This window comes from Egretta garzetta, unplaced genomic scaffold, assembly GCF_000687185.1.
Source record: "Egretta garzetta isolate BGI_Z169 unplaced genomic scaffold, ASM68718v1 scaffold111, whole genome shotgun sequence".
Taxonomy (NCBI): Eukaryota; Metazoa; Chordata; class Aves; order Pelecaniformes; family Ardeidae; genus Egretta; species Egretta garzetta.
Window position 1 is genome coordinate 379,616 of NW_009258672.1, and position 17,415 is coordinate 397,030.

The following is a 17,415-nucleotide window of genomic DNA, read 5'->3' on the forward strand; positions in this document are numbered from 1 at the left end:
CCTTAGCGATTCATCCCCATCCCCTACACATAAAAACCACATCACTGCATTTCTGTGTAAGTTGGAGCTGCTGCTAGCTGCTTTTTCCAGACATGACCTGAAAAACATTGCATAGGGGCAGCCCGGTATGGCTGTTGCAATGGATAACCCTAAGAGCCACTTTACTCCTCCTAGTGGTTTGCTCTCCCCTCTCTCACACCCCAGAGATGGAACTGGTATTAGAAACCAACCAAAAAAAATAAGATTTGGGGCACAGATTTAATAGTAACAGTTGTGCAGAATAAAATTAAATCCATGTTTCTGACTTTAAATATATTATTTTTAAAAATCTTTCTATCTCCCCCTAGCGGCCCCAGTAGCTTCTTAGAAAGAATACAATAAGCAGAATCCTATTGATCTCCAGATGTTCCCACTTCCTGAGAAAAATGCAGTCATTGGCCTGCCTTCATCCTAATTTGGGGGCTTCGCAAAGAAGGAAGAACAAACCTAACCAAAACACCCCCACCCTCATAAATCAGAGAAGTCTCAAAATGTTACAGAAAACATTTGCCAGAACCAGGTGTTTAAGCTACACAGATCTTCAAAAGGACTTTCCCAGGAATCTGAATGAAATTAAAATATCACTTCTCGCAAGCCTTATTTGGACACTAAAGACAGCATTGCTAAAGCCGGGCTGCCACCATGGCTGCCCTCATTTTTAACTTCTTGGAACTCCTGGGTCTGATCAGATATCAATTCAGGTGAATGCAAAAGTAATTTTGCATTTTACTGGGAGTAGAATTGATATGCATGTTTTTAGAAATTATTTTAGAGATCTTCCACCACCAACTCTTAAACCTGCTAACAGATTTATCTCTGACAAATACAATACAGCTGCTTTTATAAACATAATTTTACTAAGAGGTAATTCTCAACACACATCTGAGATACAAACAAATTTTACAGACTGGGTTTGTCTTTTAATACCAAATGTGCAGAATTTGGGTGCAGTACACAATACTACAGTGACACATTAGTGCTCGGATGCAGATGTTTCCTAGCATCAACAACTACTCTCTCCCTGAAGTTCAACTACTAATTTCATATTAAGATGCCAAAAGCACATTGTTTTTCAATGTGTTAAATGTATAGATATGTGAAAGTTTACTTTTTAATACCAGACTATTTTATGGAAAAAAAAAAACAAAAAGAAAAAGGCAACTCAACTTTGTAATTAACAGTCTTTATCCATTAGCCACAATTCCAATGAGAAAAAAAACAAGGTTATTTCTAAATAGAAAGAAGTGGCAAACACTGATCTGCCTATGCAAAAAACACAGTTACTTCTGTTTTAAAGCCCAGAGAGATACACTGTTCTCTGCCAAAAATGATTGGCAGGGAGAAAAAGTGAAGCCTACAGGTCTTCCAAGTAACAACAACAGGCTAGAGGCAGAGCTAAAAATATATTCCCAATTTTTCAAGTCTCAATACTAAACTCTTTCCATGAGATTGTATTGCTTCTCTGTACATGTAATGTTAAACATCTAAATGGAAATTTAGGACCCCAACTTTAGGTCTGGTTTTGAAACTTGGGAAAGGCTAGAAAGGGAGAAGAAAAGAAGAAGCAATGGTAGCTGCAGTCTGTTGAACAAAATAAAGAGTTTGCAGTTCAGCTTAGGAAAAGGAAAAGATTCATGTCTCACCTAAACCTTTCATATGGAAATCATTTATGGGACAGAAGCCAGTTTTCCTCAGGAAAATGAAACACAACAAAATCCACAGCAGTAAATCCAAGCAATTCTGTTGGATTTTAAGAATTACACAAAGATCATACTTTGAACAAAATTTCAGCTGCTGGATACAAAATACACCTTTAAATCAAGATAAGCATTTTATTTTCACTGATAAAAATGCACTGTGATGCATTTTATAAAGACATAAAGATCGACTTATTTTAACCACTTCCAGAATTTCAATGATCATCTTAAATACCTGCATATTATTCTTGTTATCATTAGAAAAACGTCACTATAGATATAGCAAAGGAAAGCACTTAAGTCCTGGTCCCACATACTTCCTAGGTAATAGTATAAGACAGCTCCAATTGCATCTACAGTTTCAGAGTTATTTCACTACCATTTAAAAAACCTAAAATGCAACATGCATGTTTACACACACACTGGAGGTATATATTGGCAGTTATATAATGAAAAGTATGATCACAGTTCTGTGAATTTGATACTCTCAGAGCAATGCATCTGAGTTATGCAGGTCGAAGTATTCTTCTATATTAATAATAAAATACATCTATAACCTAATGATGTTATCGTGTTGCTACATCGTATTTCCAGCTATGTGCAGGGTTGCAGTGCATTTAGAAGTATTGTACTAAAATGCTATCTGAATTGCGTGGTGACTTAACAAGAAAAAATTGCTACAAACATCCTCTCAGAATTTGTAAATGAATCCTGCTTCCATTTCAATGTCTACATTACATTTTGTAAAGAAGTTGGGGTTTGTGCGTGTGCGTGATCTGGTTACCTGTGACACATTTGGGAGATTTTACCTGTCCAACCAAGCCAGCAGACTTTTAGCTGCTCCGATCAGATCCACTACCGATGTCAGAAAATCATTCGGTAACTTGCGGCTGGTCCTTCCATCATAGTGACCACTCCTCCTCCTTCCAGTGATGAAGTTCTGCAGATTTTTCGCAGATGCATTCAGTTTGTGAGAAAGGGTTTTTAGATTTTCTGTTTCCAGACCATAGTTCTGCATTGGAAAAAAAGAAAAAGAAAAGAAAGTTAGCTTTGCAGCTGAACATGAGGTACCAAAACCAGCAAGACTGCTCTTCTGCTTCAAAACTTAACCATTCCTAATAATTAAGGTAGAAATACACCCACTCATTAGTTTTTAAATGTATGGCATGTTCTGTTTCCAAAGTGCACAAAAATAGAACAAAAGAAGAGCAAAATTATGAGTGATCTCTTAGCTGGTTTTAAGTGCACTAAGAAAAACATCTCAAAATGAAGAAAAAACCTAGTCTGGAAGACTGATTTTCAAAGCAGTGCGTCACTCTCGGTAGATCTGACAGTTCTCTTAGTAGATCTGATGGTTATGGATCAGTCCCTCATGCCCATACTCACACTGATTCCTAAGATATTAGGCAAGAGGGCTCGCAACTAGCAGAAGCATGTACAATGGACAGTGAGACACCAAACTGCTTTTGCTGGTTGCAGTGAAGGAAGCATGTTCATTAACTTCTTTTTTATTCTTGTTAGCAGTAAAGGACCACCAGAATCACAGACCAGAGAACACATTGCTACTCTGCACAATGTCTGTGCTGCCCCTTTAAAGTCAAGTTGCAAACTTTGCTTCCATTTAAGAGTCAATCTCGTAAACATAAATTATGTTCCTCAGCTGTGCAGCAGAGACAGAAATAATTATGCAGAAATATTAACAAATAATACTTGAAAATCCTTCAAATATACAAATGTTGCTGAAACGGCACTGGAGAATGCCCTAATCTAATGTTCAATTACAATACAATATAGCACCATCAGTGATTTGTTATTTCTATAATAGACTTGTTTTCCTCACAAATGCAAAGAATAATAGAGTTCTTTCAAAAGAGATCTTCTTTTGCCTTTGTAAAGGAATAAGCAATTGCATAGACATGAGCTTATTATCCCTGTAAGAGAAAGACGGGACTTCTGAAGGTGCTCCTTGTCTTAATCACATCACAGTGTTGCAACAGAGGGTGCTCACAACTTGCTCATTTGATGATGGGCTACTTGCTATTGAAGGTCAACCATTTCCTACCACAAATGATGAAGAAGTAGGATGCTGAAAGCCCCTCAGTTGCACACAGGAAAACCCATTTCCTAACAACACCCCCTGTCCTCACCAGGTCTTATCCCAGGGCCCCCCGTTTGCTCCCCACACCAATCTGTCCATAAGGAGAAGAGATAGAAGTGTTATGTTTCCCAATGCTAATTTAAGACTGATGAAGCTTATTTGCCTTAGTCTTTTTCCTATAGGAAATGTGGGGGGGGGGAGGGGTGTGTGTGTGTGATTATTTACAGCACTTGTCATGCTCCTAATCCAAACCATCTACTAAATGAACCTAAACTCCTCTTTAGTTACAGAGGGGCTGCAGGAAGATTACACTGCAGCCAGCTCTGGTGAGTTCCCAGCCCTCCCACAATGTCCACTCCCAAGCAAATGGGAAATCGTGGCGGAAAGGACAGACCAGCACACAGCTTGTCTTCTGTCTCCCAGCCAAACCCTCTTTGTGCTCGTAAACCAAACACACTTTATGAGGGAGCTGCTAAAATGACAGCCATCTTTCCGCAGCGGAAGTTGCACTTTGGGACTCAGCTTAAGGGAGAAGTGACCATACACTAAGGTTGCATTTTAAAAATCTCTACTGTAACTTCTGAGAACATCTGTATTTGGGAAGGCTTTGCGGGCATGTTTCTCAAGTGCACAGTTTCTGTGTAGTTGCCGTCCTCTGCCACCACATTCAGTTCCCAATTAGACAAATTGTAAGTTTGGGCAGTGACTTTTCCACCATGGAAATATTCCATAGCAATTATACAACAGATAGAGTTAGGTTATAAATCAAAATTTACAAGAAGAACACAATGAATTAGGATGGAAAAGTAAAGTGTACTTTATTATGCAGCTAAACGGCTCATAACTAATAAGTTATTAAATCAGTCCAAATTAAAGAGATAAACAACAGATAAAAATAAATTTGTTTTTGCTGTGGTTTTCTGTGGTTAGAGATCGAGGACTCAGTAGGAACAAGTTGGGGGGAAAAAAAACAGGTTATTTCATCCTGCTTCTTGAGCATCTAGCTCATTTTGGCAAAATTAACAGAAGAAGGTGGCGAATACCTTACAAGGTATTCTGGATGAAAGACACATCACACAAAATGTCTTAGAGATCAGCCAAACCAAAACCCCACCGCAAGCGAGCCCCACAACACTCACACAACATGGTGCTCACCTCCCCAAACATGGGGGGCAGGGGGGGAATGACCACAAACCGCAGGCTGGCCACAGGGCACCCCACAGGGTTTCCTTCTTTCTGACACACTGACATGTTGGACTTCTTAATTCAGGGGGGCTGTTACTAAGAAGCTGAGGGTGGTTATCCAGATACCACGCTTGCCTTCAAACCACATGAGGTAAGTGTGAGTTTCCTCAGCGGCCGCCTCCCAGCCCCCCTCAGCCCCACGTCTCCCATTCATCAGCGCTGCCACACGCCCCCTCTACTTTACTCCCAACCTGGTGGGAGAGGCCTGGCGCCCTGCTGCACATGGCTGCCCCCACCCGCTCTAGCGCTCAGCCGCTCCCGAGCCACGGAGGAGACCTCATCCCTCAGCACCAAAACTCCTCAGCCCTCCTCAGGATGGGGGTGTGTGCGGGGAAGGAGGAGGCCAGGCCCAGGGCACCCCCTCGCCTCCCCAGCCAGGCCACGTGCAGGGCTCATGGCCAGGGGGGGCCTCACACTGAGGCCCAGGCTGGATCCAAAATGCTCCTCCTCAACAACCCCAAATTACTTCACCTCCCTCTCCTTCCCCATTCCCCCTCCTTTGTCACCTCATCTGTACCCCATCCGCTTAGGGAGGCAGGTGCTGGGTACCTGCCCACCGTAGCGGGAAGCCCAACAGGCACCTCCAGTCCCACGGAAAAGTAAAGCCTGCAATATTGAACACTGCAGACCGAGCAAAAATATATTCCAAAAATTTATTCTATGACCAGAAATTAGGGTGCATTTGTTTCTTTAGAAAATCAGCTCATATAAAAGCTTTGCAGCCTCTTGTTAACATTTCAAGTGATGGACACCTACAGACGTACTCTTTTTCAGATGACTTTTTTCCCTGCCAGATATGTGGAAAGGAAGAGACAATGTTAAGAGATATAAAGTCTATTTTCACACATATTCATCAAAAGAGTGTGTTTTCTTTAACATAAAAAAACCTGAGGGACAAATTTAATGCCTAAGCTACATATAAAATCCAGTCTTACATGAGGAATGGCACTGATTTCAGTAAAGCCTCCACCTGTAATATGAGATAGTTATAGCCAGGGATGGAAAATACAGAGATAAATTTCAGGCAGAATATATTTTTGGGCAGCTGTGTTTATTGAAGCCTTCAAGTAGAAGGATCCTGAAACAGCAACCAAGCTAACAAAATCCCCACTTTGTTTATCACTAGTATTTCTGGCCCACTTTGAAAACGAACAGAGTTGCGTGTTCTAATACGGGAAAAAAGCTTGCTCAAATAATAACTGCCAAGTTTAATCATACTTGATAATATACTATTAACAATACGGTTTTCTTAGAAATACACTGCGTTTATTTTCAAGCAGCATAAGAAGATAATTGCAGGCAAAGGAGACAATTCTTTGTTTTCCCCTTCTCTGCATTTAGTCGGCACTAACACAAGTTATGCTTTTATTAGCCAAAATAAATGTACAGTCTCTGAAGGAACCACAAAGAAATCTCTGCATGCTTGTAGAGATTACGAGAAGTGAAGCAAGTCTATGCATCTGCTTTCTCAACCAGAGGCCACAGAGCAAGAGTCTCTTCAGAGACACCCTGCCTCAACAGAAACGGCTCTAATGGAGTCTCTCCTGGCAATCACAAAACAAGAACTTGATGAAGCTAAGCTACGCAGAGTAATAGCTTGTCAGCAGGTGTTCGAACTAAAGGTGGTGGGAGCTATTAATAGACATTTTACCTTCTAATTACTTTTCTGTGGCTTCACATGACAGTGTGAGTGATGAATTGTAGCTCTTTTCTTCACATGCTGACAAGCAGCAGCTCTAATCACCACTGATGAGTTTTCCTTTTTTTTTTTGCTTTGGTGAGGGGAGCCAGCCTAGTCCCTCTGCCAGCCTATACTTGCACCAGCACCACAGGGTAGGAAGAGAATTTGGTAACCAAACTTTGGAAGTAAAGTGAACTTTTTTTGGATTAGCTTGATCAATGTTCATTAGTTGTTCATTCCCCTGCTCCTGCCAATTAGGAAAAAAAAAAAAAAAAACCACAACCCAAAAAAACCCCAGAGCTCATTTCATCTCTTTCCTGTGTTACATTCACTTAACACTTGCTGGCAGGGAAGTACGCCTCACACTGCTAGCATGGGTTAAAATGTAGAGTGTTCCTAACTTATATAGTGCTATCTCTGCTGGCTCAGAAGCTGCTGAGACCTTTAGTTTAGGGTATTTTTATGCTGCTCGTTGCAAGTGCAAAGATATTTCAGCTAACTAAGAAAGCCAAGCTCAGGTACCCAAAGAGAGCCGGATCTGAACACACCACAATATGCAATACAGACATTGCCACAGCCCCATTACAAATCAGAAATCCCTTAGAAGAGATGTCTTGATCACAACTTTTATGAAATCACGAATTCCCCTACATCTCCAAGCACAAAGGCCACGTTAAGTTCAAGGACATTGTTTGACTCCTACAAACAATCCAAGACAGAGAAATGAGCATATGGCCCCTCTGCCTACCTCTCTAAATAGCTGTTTCTTTGCTTTCAGCCCAGAAACCTGCTGGAAACCATGTGGAGCAAAAGGCATGCAGCGACCAGTACTAACTCTTACTGAAGAGACACAAGATGGGAACTGAAGATACTACTGTAACCCTGGTGCTTGGGGGCAAAAGGGAAATAAAAAGTTTCTCCAGGCCAGCAGAGCAGATAGCAGTGCTTACATCCATTAATTTCTGCTGCCCCTCTGGAGAAGGCAATCACAACTGTATAAACTACAGAAGGTAAAGGTTTATTTTTCTTTGGTAAATATTTGTTGCCACACACACAAATATTATTTTTTAAAGAAGGAAAAAAATAGCAACCTTTTGAAAAAACAAATATTACAGTCTAGATAGCTGTACTGTGTAATAAATTATGTGCTGTGTATAATAAATTATGTGTAAAAAATGTAACTTCTCAGTTATGCTTGATATCTCTCAGTAATATGGATACCAATCACAAGGTTGAAATAACAAGCTTTCTCTCTAATGCAACTTTTTAAAAAATCTTTTTCCACTTATTCACAGACTGAACACAGGAGTTTTAGGTAAGAATAGCATATGACTCCTAAGAAATGGACTTAAAATAACCTCAGGCAAGCTTAATTCTGCTCCTCACTATTTTTCAGTGGTTTCATCTTCCATATTTAATTGTTGAGCATAATTTCTGTATGTAATATTTATTGCTTTTAAACAAGCAACCTGGGAACAGTGAAGTTCATAGAGTCCTCAGTTCTCTGGAAGCCTGGGGAAATTTTTAAATGAATAATCAAAACAGCATCGCACAGATACCACAGCGCATGGCAGCCGTCTCAAAACCACGCCTCAAAATTTGGGGCGGCCAAAAATTCACCAAGAAAAATTCCAACCTTTGCCTCCAAAGTTGTTTTTAAAAATTAACAAAACACATGTGAACCTCATTCTCCAAAACACTCGGCTGAACACATCCCACAAAGTATGTGGCAGATAGCTTACCAGCCCAAAGTTGCGAGCAACTGAGAACGCAGCTTGTCATATGGAAGGTGCCTTATGTAACTTTATACCTCATCAGATCTGCCTACAACATATATTTCTAACAATCCTTTCTTCCAGCGTCACGAAATGCCAACACTAAGGTTCTCTCTCCTTCAAATAGCACTGACATATGGGGTAATTTAGAAGTGTGCAACACGTGATCCTTACACCTCTGTTTCATAAACACAGAATAAGTAGATAAGGAGAAAAAGCCAAATAGCTCAAATGACACTTATAATTTACTACAATTATTAAACATATACTGATTAAAAGGTAAATGGTTTCAAAGAGTACAAATATTTGTCCTAAATGTTTGCTGTCAGAAAAAACTCCGGTGCATGATATTAGAGCCCTGCAGAACCTGGGAAAGATTCATAATCATCATCATCATCATCCCCTTTCCTGAAAAATGCCCTTCTTTTTCCACAGCACAATCAAGCAACACATCAAAAAGCCAAGCCCTGGTTATGCTTTGTAGCACTAATAGAGCAATTATATAACTATTCTTCCTACTCTTATTCAATCAGCAGATTCTGCAAGACCAAGTGCTCATTATTTTTTTGTTTTTCAACTTTCTGATGTAATTTTGTCCCTAGCCAGCCAAATGCTCTTATTTCTGCAGAATGCAAACTACCAGTTACGTATTCAGTTACATGCATTTCACAAAGTCTTAAAAGGCTAATCGGCAGTTTCAAAAAAAGAAAAAAAAAGAAGGTAAATAGATTGTTATGAACACATTACCTCTTGTTATGATGATTGTACATTGTAACAGCCCTTTTAATCTATTCTGCGTTTAACAAGGGGGTTGGATCTTTAAAGGTCCCTTCCAGCCCAAACCATGCTATGACTCTTCGAACCAGGGCATATGTTTCGCACTTGCCCCAAACTCCAAACAGCTCAAAGGAAAAAGTAACTAAGAAAAGTACCTAGGGTCCATCACTGATTCTTGAGGTGGGTTGGGAGGAAGGACTTTGCAATAGATGTATTTACTGCCTTTGGCACACCACAGGGTTTACTGCAGTTCTGTATAAAAGTTCTACTAACAACAGCCACAAACATTTTCAACATGATCTATATGAGCTATCAGAAACCCATTCACTCCTTAGCCTTATTGATCTGGTTTTGGACTTCAGGATCTCCTTCTTTGCAGTTAAGTTAGCTCAGGCTGAAGACAGGAAGGCAGATGATATATAAGCAGAACTTTAACTTGCAAAGGGCAATAGCAAAATGGGTAAGTAATTTTTCTGCTATGAGCAGGCAGAATATTAACAAGAAATCCCAACTTCAGTACATACAAATCTCCATTCTGAAATGAAGTCTTCCTCATTTAGCACTATGGTGATTAACTCTAATATTCACTATTACTGACAAAGTAGTTTTAAGGTCTGACTAGTGATAAGGGCAAAGTAAAGGTTTTCTGTGTGAGAAATGGCAAGAAGATGAAATTAAGATAAAAGGCATAATTCTTAAGAGGAATCAAATCATTCATGGGTAAAGTAGGTCTACTTTTTACATTAATTTGCATATAAATGTTTTGTGTTAGTGGTAAATGACAAGTAATTTCATGGTGTTAGTGCGCACCAATGTTTTCTCTGCCAAATGTTTCTATTTCATCTGCTGCAATCTTCTAGCTTTGCAGATAGAAATATACAGTGTATAATAAATTCCTGTGCAGCCATAGCAGATTTAAATAACTAGCGTGAAACCAGTACTGAAACCAGCATGTTGTACAAAGCAAAAACTGTTGTGTTTTGGGTTTTAACCAAACTCTATTCTACACAAATACAGATTCCCTGAAGAAGTATTTTGCAAATTCACAGGGACCGTACTCAGTTCTTTGGTTAAGGAAAACTTTAAAGCATCCAAAAGTTATTTGTGAAGTTTTCTAAATATTCTTGTCTTCCCAGAACAAAATATTTCCTTCTTCAAGGTCTCCTTTTAAAAAATATTTGAAAATGTTCAAAATCAAATGAAACTAAATTAATCTTCATTCAAACAAAACGTACATGATATTTTGGAGAAGTAAAGCAAAAAACAAAAAAGTCCTGATGCATCAAGGCATTGTGGTGATATGTCAGGCAAACTAAATCGTTTTCTTAAAGATGGAAGAAGAAATCTTTGGCTATGCAGTCTTCAGTCTTTGTATTCTCCAGACAGCGAGGCAAAGGGTAGCATTTTCTGGGAAAAATATGGTACTAAGGAGATATAAAATTTAGAGTCCATGGATGCTCAGCAAAATACGGCCATACCCAGTTTTGATAAATGAAACTCCATCTCCTGACAAACAGATGACGGAAAAAGAATTACGTGCATTTCTTTGCTTTCTGCAGCACAGTTAGGTATTTCAGGAGCTACAAGACCTCCAGACACACTCCAAGCCTGAAGACTGATACAGTGATCTGATGGCATTATGTAAGTAATCTTCAGTATGCATTTCTCTTTTCATAAGCATCATCTCCATCTTTCCTCAATTTACTTTCCGTTGGCATTGTTCATTCACATCCGGTACTTAAAGCAGCCATCAAAGAAACAGGGCTTGTCTCATTTTATGTGTGGATGAATGTCTGCCACACTGTTGTTTGTTTACTGATAAAATGTAAAGCAGTCTTAGACTAGCTTCACTGCCACATGCATACTGAAAAGGATCATGTTGAAGTTAGATCTGAGTGGTAATTTTTATAACTGATGAACGAGTGTATGGTTTACTATCTGGGAGTAGCCTGGAAAAAAAATACCACGGTACCTAACTCAGTACAGTTTCTCCTGTAATCTCTAGAGCTGGACATGAATTTTCTTAGCTTACCATTTTTCAACCAGTTTTGAGATGTCAATTATTTTTTGAGATTTTGTCAGTATGAATAAACATGCAAGTCCACATCAAGCAGGAATCTACCTGTTGGTGCCACCAGTGTGATCTCAGTTTCAGGTCCCAGTCTGAACAGAAAGGGGAGGACAAGAGACATGCCTCACTGGAAATAGAACAACTCTACAGGCATATATCCCTCATGGTGGTTTCTCAAGGACAGACTGAAAACCACGCAACAACTCTTAGCAGCAATAAAATACCATCACAGACCTCACTACTTCTTTCTTTTAAGCACAGAGAACATTTCATTTATCTTGCCCTTTCTGACATACAGATTTTATAAAATACAAAACTGCACTGAGGCAAGATAATCTATTGAACATGCTCCCACCTTCGCAGAGTGAAGGAGCGAGGGAAGAGACAAACCACATGCATTACATTGCCCGGTCTCTCCTGGAGCAGGTCCAGCTGCAGTGACGGAATGCGGTATCTACGCCCCCGCCATTATCAGCGAGCGTGACCTGTAACAACAGTAGCAGCTGGGCAAAATCTGTATTCCTCCTTCTCTGAAGCACCACAGGAAAAGAAAACCTGTGAATCTCACCCCCAGGATGCTTGTTCTCCTGTCAAGAGCCCGGTATGGCAGGCTGGCAGCCAAGAGAGACTCTATGAAGATGGGTAGCACAGGCCACCATTTGTTCTCCGATCAGCTAGTGAACACTGGAGGATCCATTTGTTGCAAGTGCTTATGACAGGAGGGGAATACTGTGAGAGACCATAGCCACCCACCCCCCTTCTGTCAAAAATCAATAAAGAACATCCTTTAAATAGTGCTATCAGTCATAACTGGTTCCCAACTGTTATTGCAGCAAGAAACTGTTATAGCGCTGCTCAATAGCCTCCGCCTGGGTTAAAGAGGTCCCATGCTCTTTCCAAACCCGCCAAATATGTTTGTTAAGACTCTCCACTTTCCTCCAAGAAGATGTTTTCCTGTGAAGTACAGGCATGCAACACAAGCAGCTGGTTTGCCATTTGACATATCCCCAGCTGACAGAGCAGAAACTGTGAGCAGAAGTTTACCCTCAAAAAATGCTGGGAAGGGGGGCAGGAAGAAAGCAGTTCTTAAAACACATCAGCTATCAGCATTGCAGAAGCTCTCCTCACGGATGGCAGCTGTGTCTTAGAAACTCTCCCCTGCAGAGTGGGAGCAGGGATGAACAGTGGGAGGTGGTTCTGTCCCCCTCAACTGTCCTCAGTGTCAAAAACCATATGGGTGGTCACTCACTAACTCGGAGAGAAAGGGGACGAGAATCAGAAGTGACAATCCTTTTGTTTTTCAATGATTAGTTTAAAATCAGTCAGAGATTATGCTTGCAAGGCAAAATTAACATTACTATTCCAACCCTGTCATGTCACCTATCATTTGCAGCATCCAAATAGATCTTAACTCAGTTGGGTCATACTCTTGTAACTCATGCCAAATTCTATCATGAAAACTCTGATAAACTCTAGTGAAACAGAAAAAATAATCAGATAACTTTCATTAAAGAAACCCCTTGCACTAGGAGTTATCCTATATTGAAGAGTCATAGGCTTAAAGTCCTCCTAAACAATACAGTCAACATTAGAGGCTAAACAGAAGAATGGGCAAGCACTAACCAGGACAGATACTTACTGATGCAATAAAAAAAGGAAAGCCTGTAAATACAGGACCAGTGTAGCCAAAAGGATTGTCTCTGAATTAAATTTCCTAAGAGGTTTATCTGATTGGTGAACAATAAATTCAAATTAAGTCCGCTAAAATCAATATAATAATCACATTTTCTATCCCTGAGGAGCCATCGAGAGCCAATTGTGAGACTGCAAAAACCTCAGCTTAAATTAGAAGCTGTGATCTGAATGCATGCTATTGTGTTCCAGTGATGAAGTTTTCTTTTAGACAAGCTCCGAAAAGCAGAAAACACTATATGTGCAACAAGGACCAGGAAGGTAGAGACTTGCTGCATGAATTAAGGATGCAGTGTTAGCCTTTGCTACAAATTCCTTATTTTACATTCAACTTAGTTCCATACACTTTTGCCTAAGATAAGGAGCTACAAAGACAAGTTGTGTTTGTTTGTCTGAAGATAACATCTGTAATTACATATCTGGGAAAAAAGAAAATTTCAGCTAATAAACAAGGGTTTTTTTTCTGTGAAAATAGGTTATTTCTGAAAGAGCCACAACCTGTCTCCCTGTGTGCCTGGGAAGAATGGTCATCAGTGTTCAACCTCACTTAGATTTTGTATCAGTTAATTAAAGTATTTACTTTCTTGTTTCCTTTTGCACTGCCTGATGAGAAAAGTACTTTGAGAATAACTCTCTGTTCCCTTTTATATCAGTAGCTTTTTTTTCTTTTTAGGATTGCATCCTTTCCATTATTTAAAAAACAAACAGATGAGTTAAACTCATTGCACTGAGTCACTTTGCAACATTATTAGAAATATTACTCTAAAGAAGAGAATCTAAGATGTGTTTAAACCCAAATGTCTTCCTGTATGGAACAGCTTTGCTCCCCTTTTTTACTTTTTCTTTTGCATTTTTTTTTTTTTTTTGCTCTCTTCTCTTTATTACCCCTCACATCTATGTACCAAAGATGCAACAACAGGATATTCAGAAAAAACTGCTGCATACTGAGAAGCCACAAGCCCTTCTGAAGAGCCTTTCAGCTTACCATCTTTGATTGCCTCTACTGGGATTCAGTTTTCCTAAAGCCGCTTCTGAGGCTTGGAACAGTAGTATGCATTAAAAATCCACAAAACAGCACTTTAGGCAGTCAACTACATCTTAGCATAGCTGTTCACAATCCTTCCTACAGTGGAGAATGCAGACAGTGGGCCCAATCCACCACTAATCTTTACAGGCACACACAAAATTTTGGAAGAAGGGTGAAGTCAGCACCACACCCCTCACCAAGGGGATAATCCCAGTTATGCATGACGCGACCTGACTGAAAAGACCATTACCAAAATCCCTCTGTATGCTTCATCAAAGATGTATGTATTATTTACACAGAAGAGAATTATTTCATTATTTAATCCTTTCTACTGTGAAATACAAGCAGCTATGTTTCAGCAAGCTCGAATAATCATCTAAACCATGATTTGCATGAGAGGATCAGTGAAAAATGACATGGTTAATATCAGGACATTTTGTTTGTAAAGGGCAACCGGCACTCAATTACTGCATTCACATACATAACGGTTTTACATTCCAGACCAATCTCAGTCTAGCTCTTTTGTGATTTCAGATAAGCTTTTCTTCTGTAAAGACAGATATCCAAGCCTTAAATCTCTGATATCAATTTATTTAACAAGTACCATCCTATCAGTAGATACTGTTCTTTATCTTGCCTCTGGTTTAAAATGCTAAATTGTTTATATATTACATGTCAGGAGTTTCTTGAACTACTTAGATAGTCTTTAGGACTAGAAATTTCAGTATACAAACTGTAAATATGCAAACACCGTTCCCTCCGCCTCCCCCGTTTTGCCTCAAGAAGTTTACCAGTGCACAGAGCAAGTCTACTGCTTCCAAGATAAGCTCCTGATGGCCAATTCGTGTGACTCCAAGATCTTCCAGTTCTTGATGAGTAATGCGTAGTAGCTGGTCACCACTAATCTTCTCTCTCTCAAAGTTCTTTATATATTGCTGCAAGCAGTCATCAAGACCTGCAGAAACAGGACAGAAGAAGGGAAGACAAAAGTTAATAACGTTTTGTACTGCCATAGGAAATAAAAATGGGCTGGGACCAAAAATCAAGCCAACAGAGGATACTCGCCTCATCTTTAAGAGAAGTACTTCAACGTTACAAAAAATTTAATGCTACCCAGAAATCTTAAGATTTGGAGAACTATGGCAGCCGTGGCTTTTCCACCTCTGGACAATACCAACCTCTCTGAGAAACCCAAACAGATCCCTGAATTCATGTAGTGTACTGCACTATGTATCCCTGTCTGGCAGCCCCTAATAACAGGTATGTTTGCAATGCCTCCATCACATCTGGGAGGGGAGAGGAGAGGAGGGAACAACAGAAGGGAGGAAGACTTGCATCCTTCTCTGGGTGCAGCATATCAACAGATGCTGTTAATTACAGCACTGTAAAAGACTGGAAGCAAGGGAAAGCATTTGTGCCAGCAACAAATTCTAAGGCAATAATGAGAGTGTGAATATCCTTAACGCCATACATCCAGGAGTGACTAGCTATCAGCGCCTCTTAATCTTGCTCCCAGCATACCTCTACCTCTGGTAGGTCGCATGACAAGGAGGGGGTGCTGGAGATGCCCTCAGCTAGGAACCCATCTCTTCATGGGACGCTTGACCACAGTGCCCCATGCAGTGACACACAAAACGGCAATGCCACATCATAGTGTCTCTCCTACTCCAAGACTGTCCATACACTGCTTAGCCACCTCAAAATTCACAGATCATGCCAGCCCCTCAAACAAAGTGCAAAGAGCTCTAGAGATCAAGAAAGGCAGTAGCACTGCAAATGCGTAAACTGGGCCCCAACTCCAGCAGCAGATCCAGCTCAACGTACCTCAGTTCAGAAATTATATGGAGTCACTCAGGGCACACAAATGCTTACTGAGCATGAAAAGCCACTAAAATCAAGACCTGAGTGCACTCCCCAGAACAGAGCAATTAGGGAGCAGAAACAGTCCCCTTGTGGCAAAGAAAGATCCTATAAGTGCATGCAACACATTTGCTCAGGACATGGACGAGGTGCAGGATTGTACAGAACGAGGTCTTGCTTTGGGGGCCACTCCTATTCTACCTATTCAGTTTGATTATCAGCCTAATGACATGTAGCTGGCTACACATTTTTGCCTGGAGCACAGAGCAGTGTGGAACGTGAGATAATCCATCACACATCTCTTCCCATCAATCTTTGCCTAAGAGGGCCAGACCACTACAGAGAAGCTCTGCAACGTGTGCATCCCTGTGCCAAGGGGATAAGGAAGACTCTTGGGTATTTGGTGGTCCATCTAAAATTTGTGTCTGAATACCTTCCAATGGATCAACATGCTTGCTACCAATTAGCAGGATTTGACAAAAACCTGAACGCATTACTTTATCTGCTTCTCGAGAGATACCACCTTTCTGATGGTTGTCTTCAAACAATCCCTGATGTTGAAAAGACATCTGCTCTTTAGTTTGCAAGGAAGTGAGAGCATTTTTACTTGCTAATCAAAATGTCTGAAAAAGCTGAAGATACATGGAGGAGAAAAGATCAATGTGACTGCTAAGCCCCAGCTGTCTCAGAAGAGCCCCAGCTTATAGCATAAAGCTTCTCTGAAGCTGGTGGTGTTGCATTTTTGGTTCTCATTCACCTCTTTTAGGATGTAACCACACCTCCAAAGTGACTAACATGAGGAACATGGTGCTGCAGGCAGTGATGCCCCAGTGCCAGGCCAGCCTGCCCTTCCTGTCTTGGCCCCTGGGCAAGCGTCACCCACACTGGCTCTGCTACAACACACCAGCACAATCTTTACGTCTCTAACTTCTAAAATTCACACACCAAAACAAAACCACACACAAACATGCTGTAAATCAAATGCTCCAGGCCCAAGACAGAGGAGCAAGTCCCCAATTCCAGCAGCCTCCAACCACATCCTTCAGAGCCTGCTGCCTGATTGCCTGCCTCCAAAACAAAGCCACTTAAAGGTCTAGGTTAATGAAGCATTTGGAGCGATGCCTTCCATTCATTTCTCTTTCTAATCAAATAGTGCTCAAATCAGTCATACAGTCTATTACAACATATTAACAGAGAACAAAAATGGTGAATCAGGACTGATCACGCATTGCATCTTGCCACACAGCCTGGTTCTCAGATGTGCTTGACTGGCTTGTGAGGAGGTAAAAATTTTTCCCTAATTCTCCAACAAAGAAAATGCAAATGGTTAAACTTTCAGTAAGAGCAATGATCTGCTAAAGCTTTTATTCTCCTACATTTCATTCCCCTACAACAGGGGAAACTGAATTATCAGAACCACCAAGACGTAAAATGACTTGGTTGCCACACATAC

The 17,415-nt window shown here is 40.4% G+C and overlaps 1 protein-coding gene across 1 annotated transcript in view; it reads right to left on the bottom strand.

The window, feature by feature from the left end:
• CNKSR2 (connector enhancer of kinase suppressor of Ras 2) overlaps nucleotides 1-16,531 on the bottom strand; it is a 182,366-nt gene extending 165,835 nt beyond the window's left edge. The window contains exons 1-3 of the mRNA XM_009648809.1: nucleotides 16,396-16,531; nucleotides 14,894-15,057; nucleotides 2,546-2,748 (exon numbers count right to left, since the gene is read on the bottom strand). Coding sequence (XP_009647104.1) covers nucleotides 2,546-2,748; nucleotides 14,894-15,057; nucleotides 16,396-16,531 — 503 coding nt within the window. The remainder of the gene's footprint in view (nucleotides 1-2,545; nucleotides 2,749-14,893; nucleotides 15,058-16,395) is intronic.
• Between the last annotated feature and the right edge of the window lie 884 nt (nucleotides 16,532-17,415).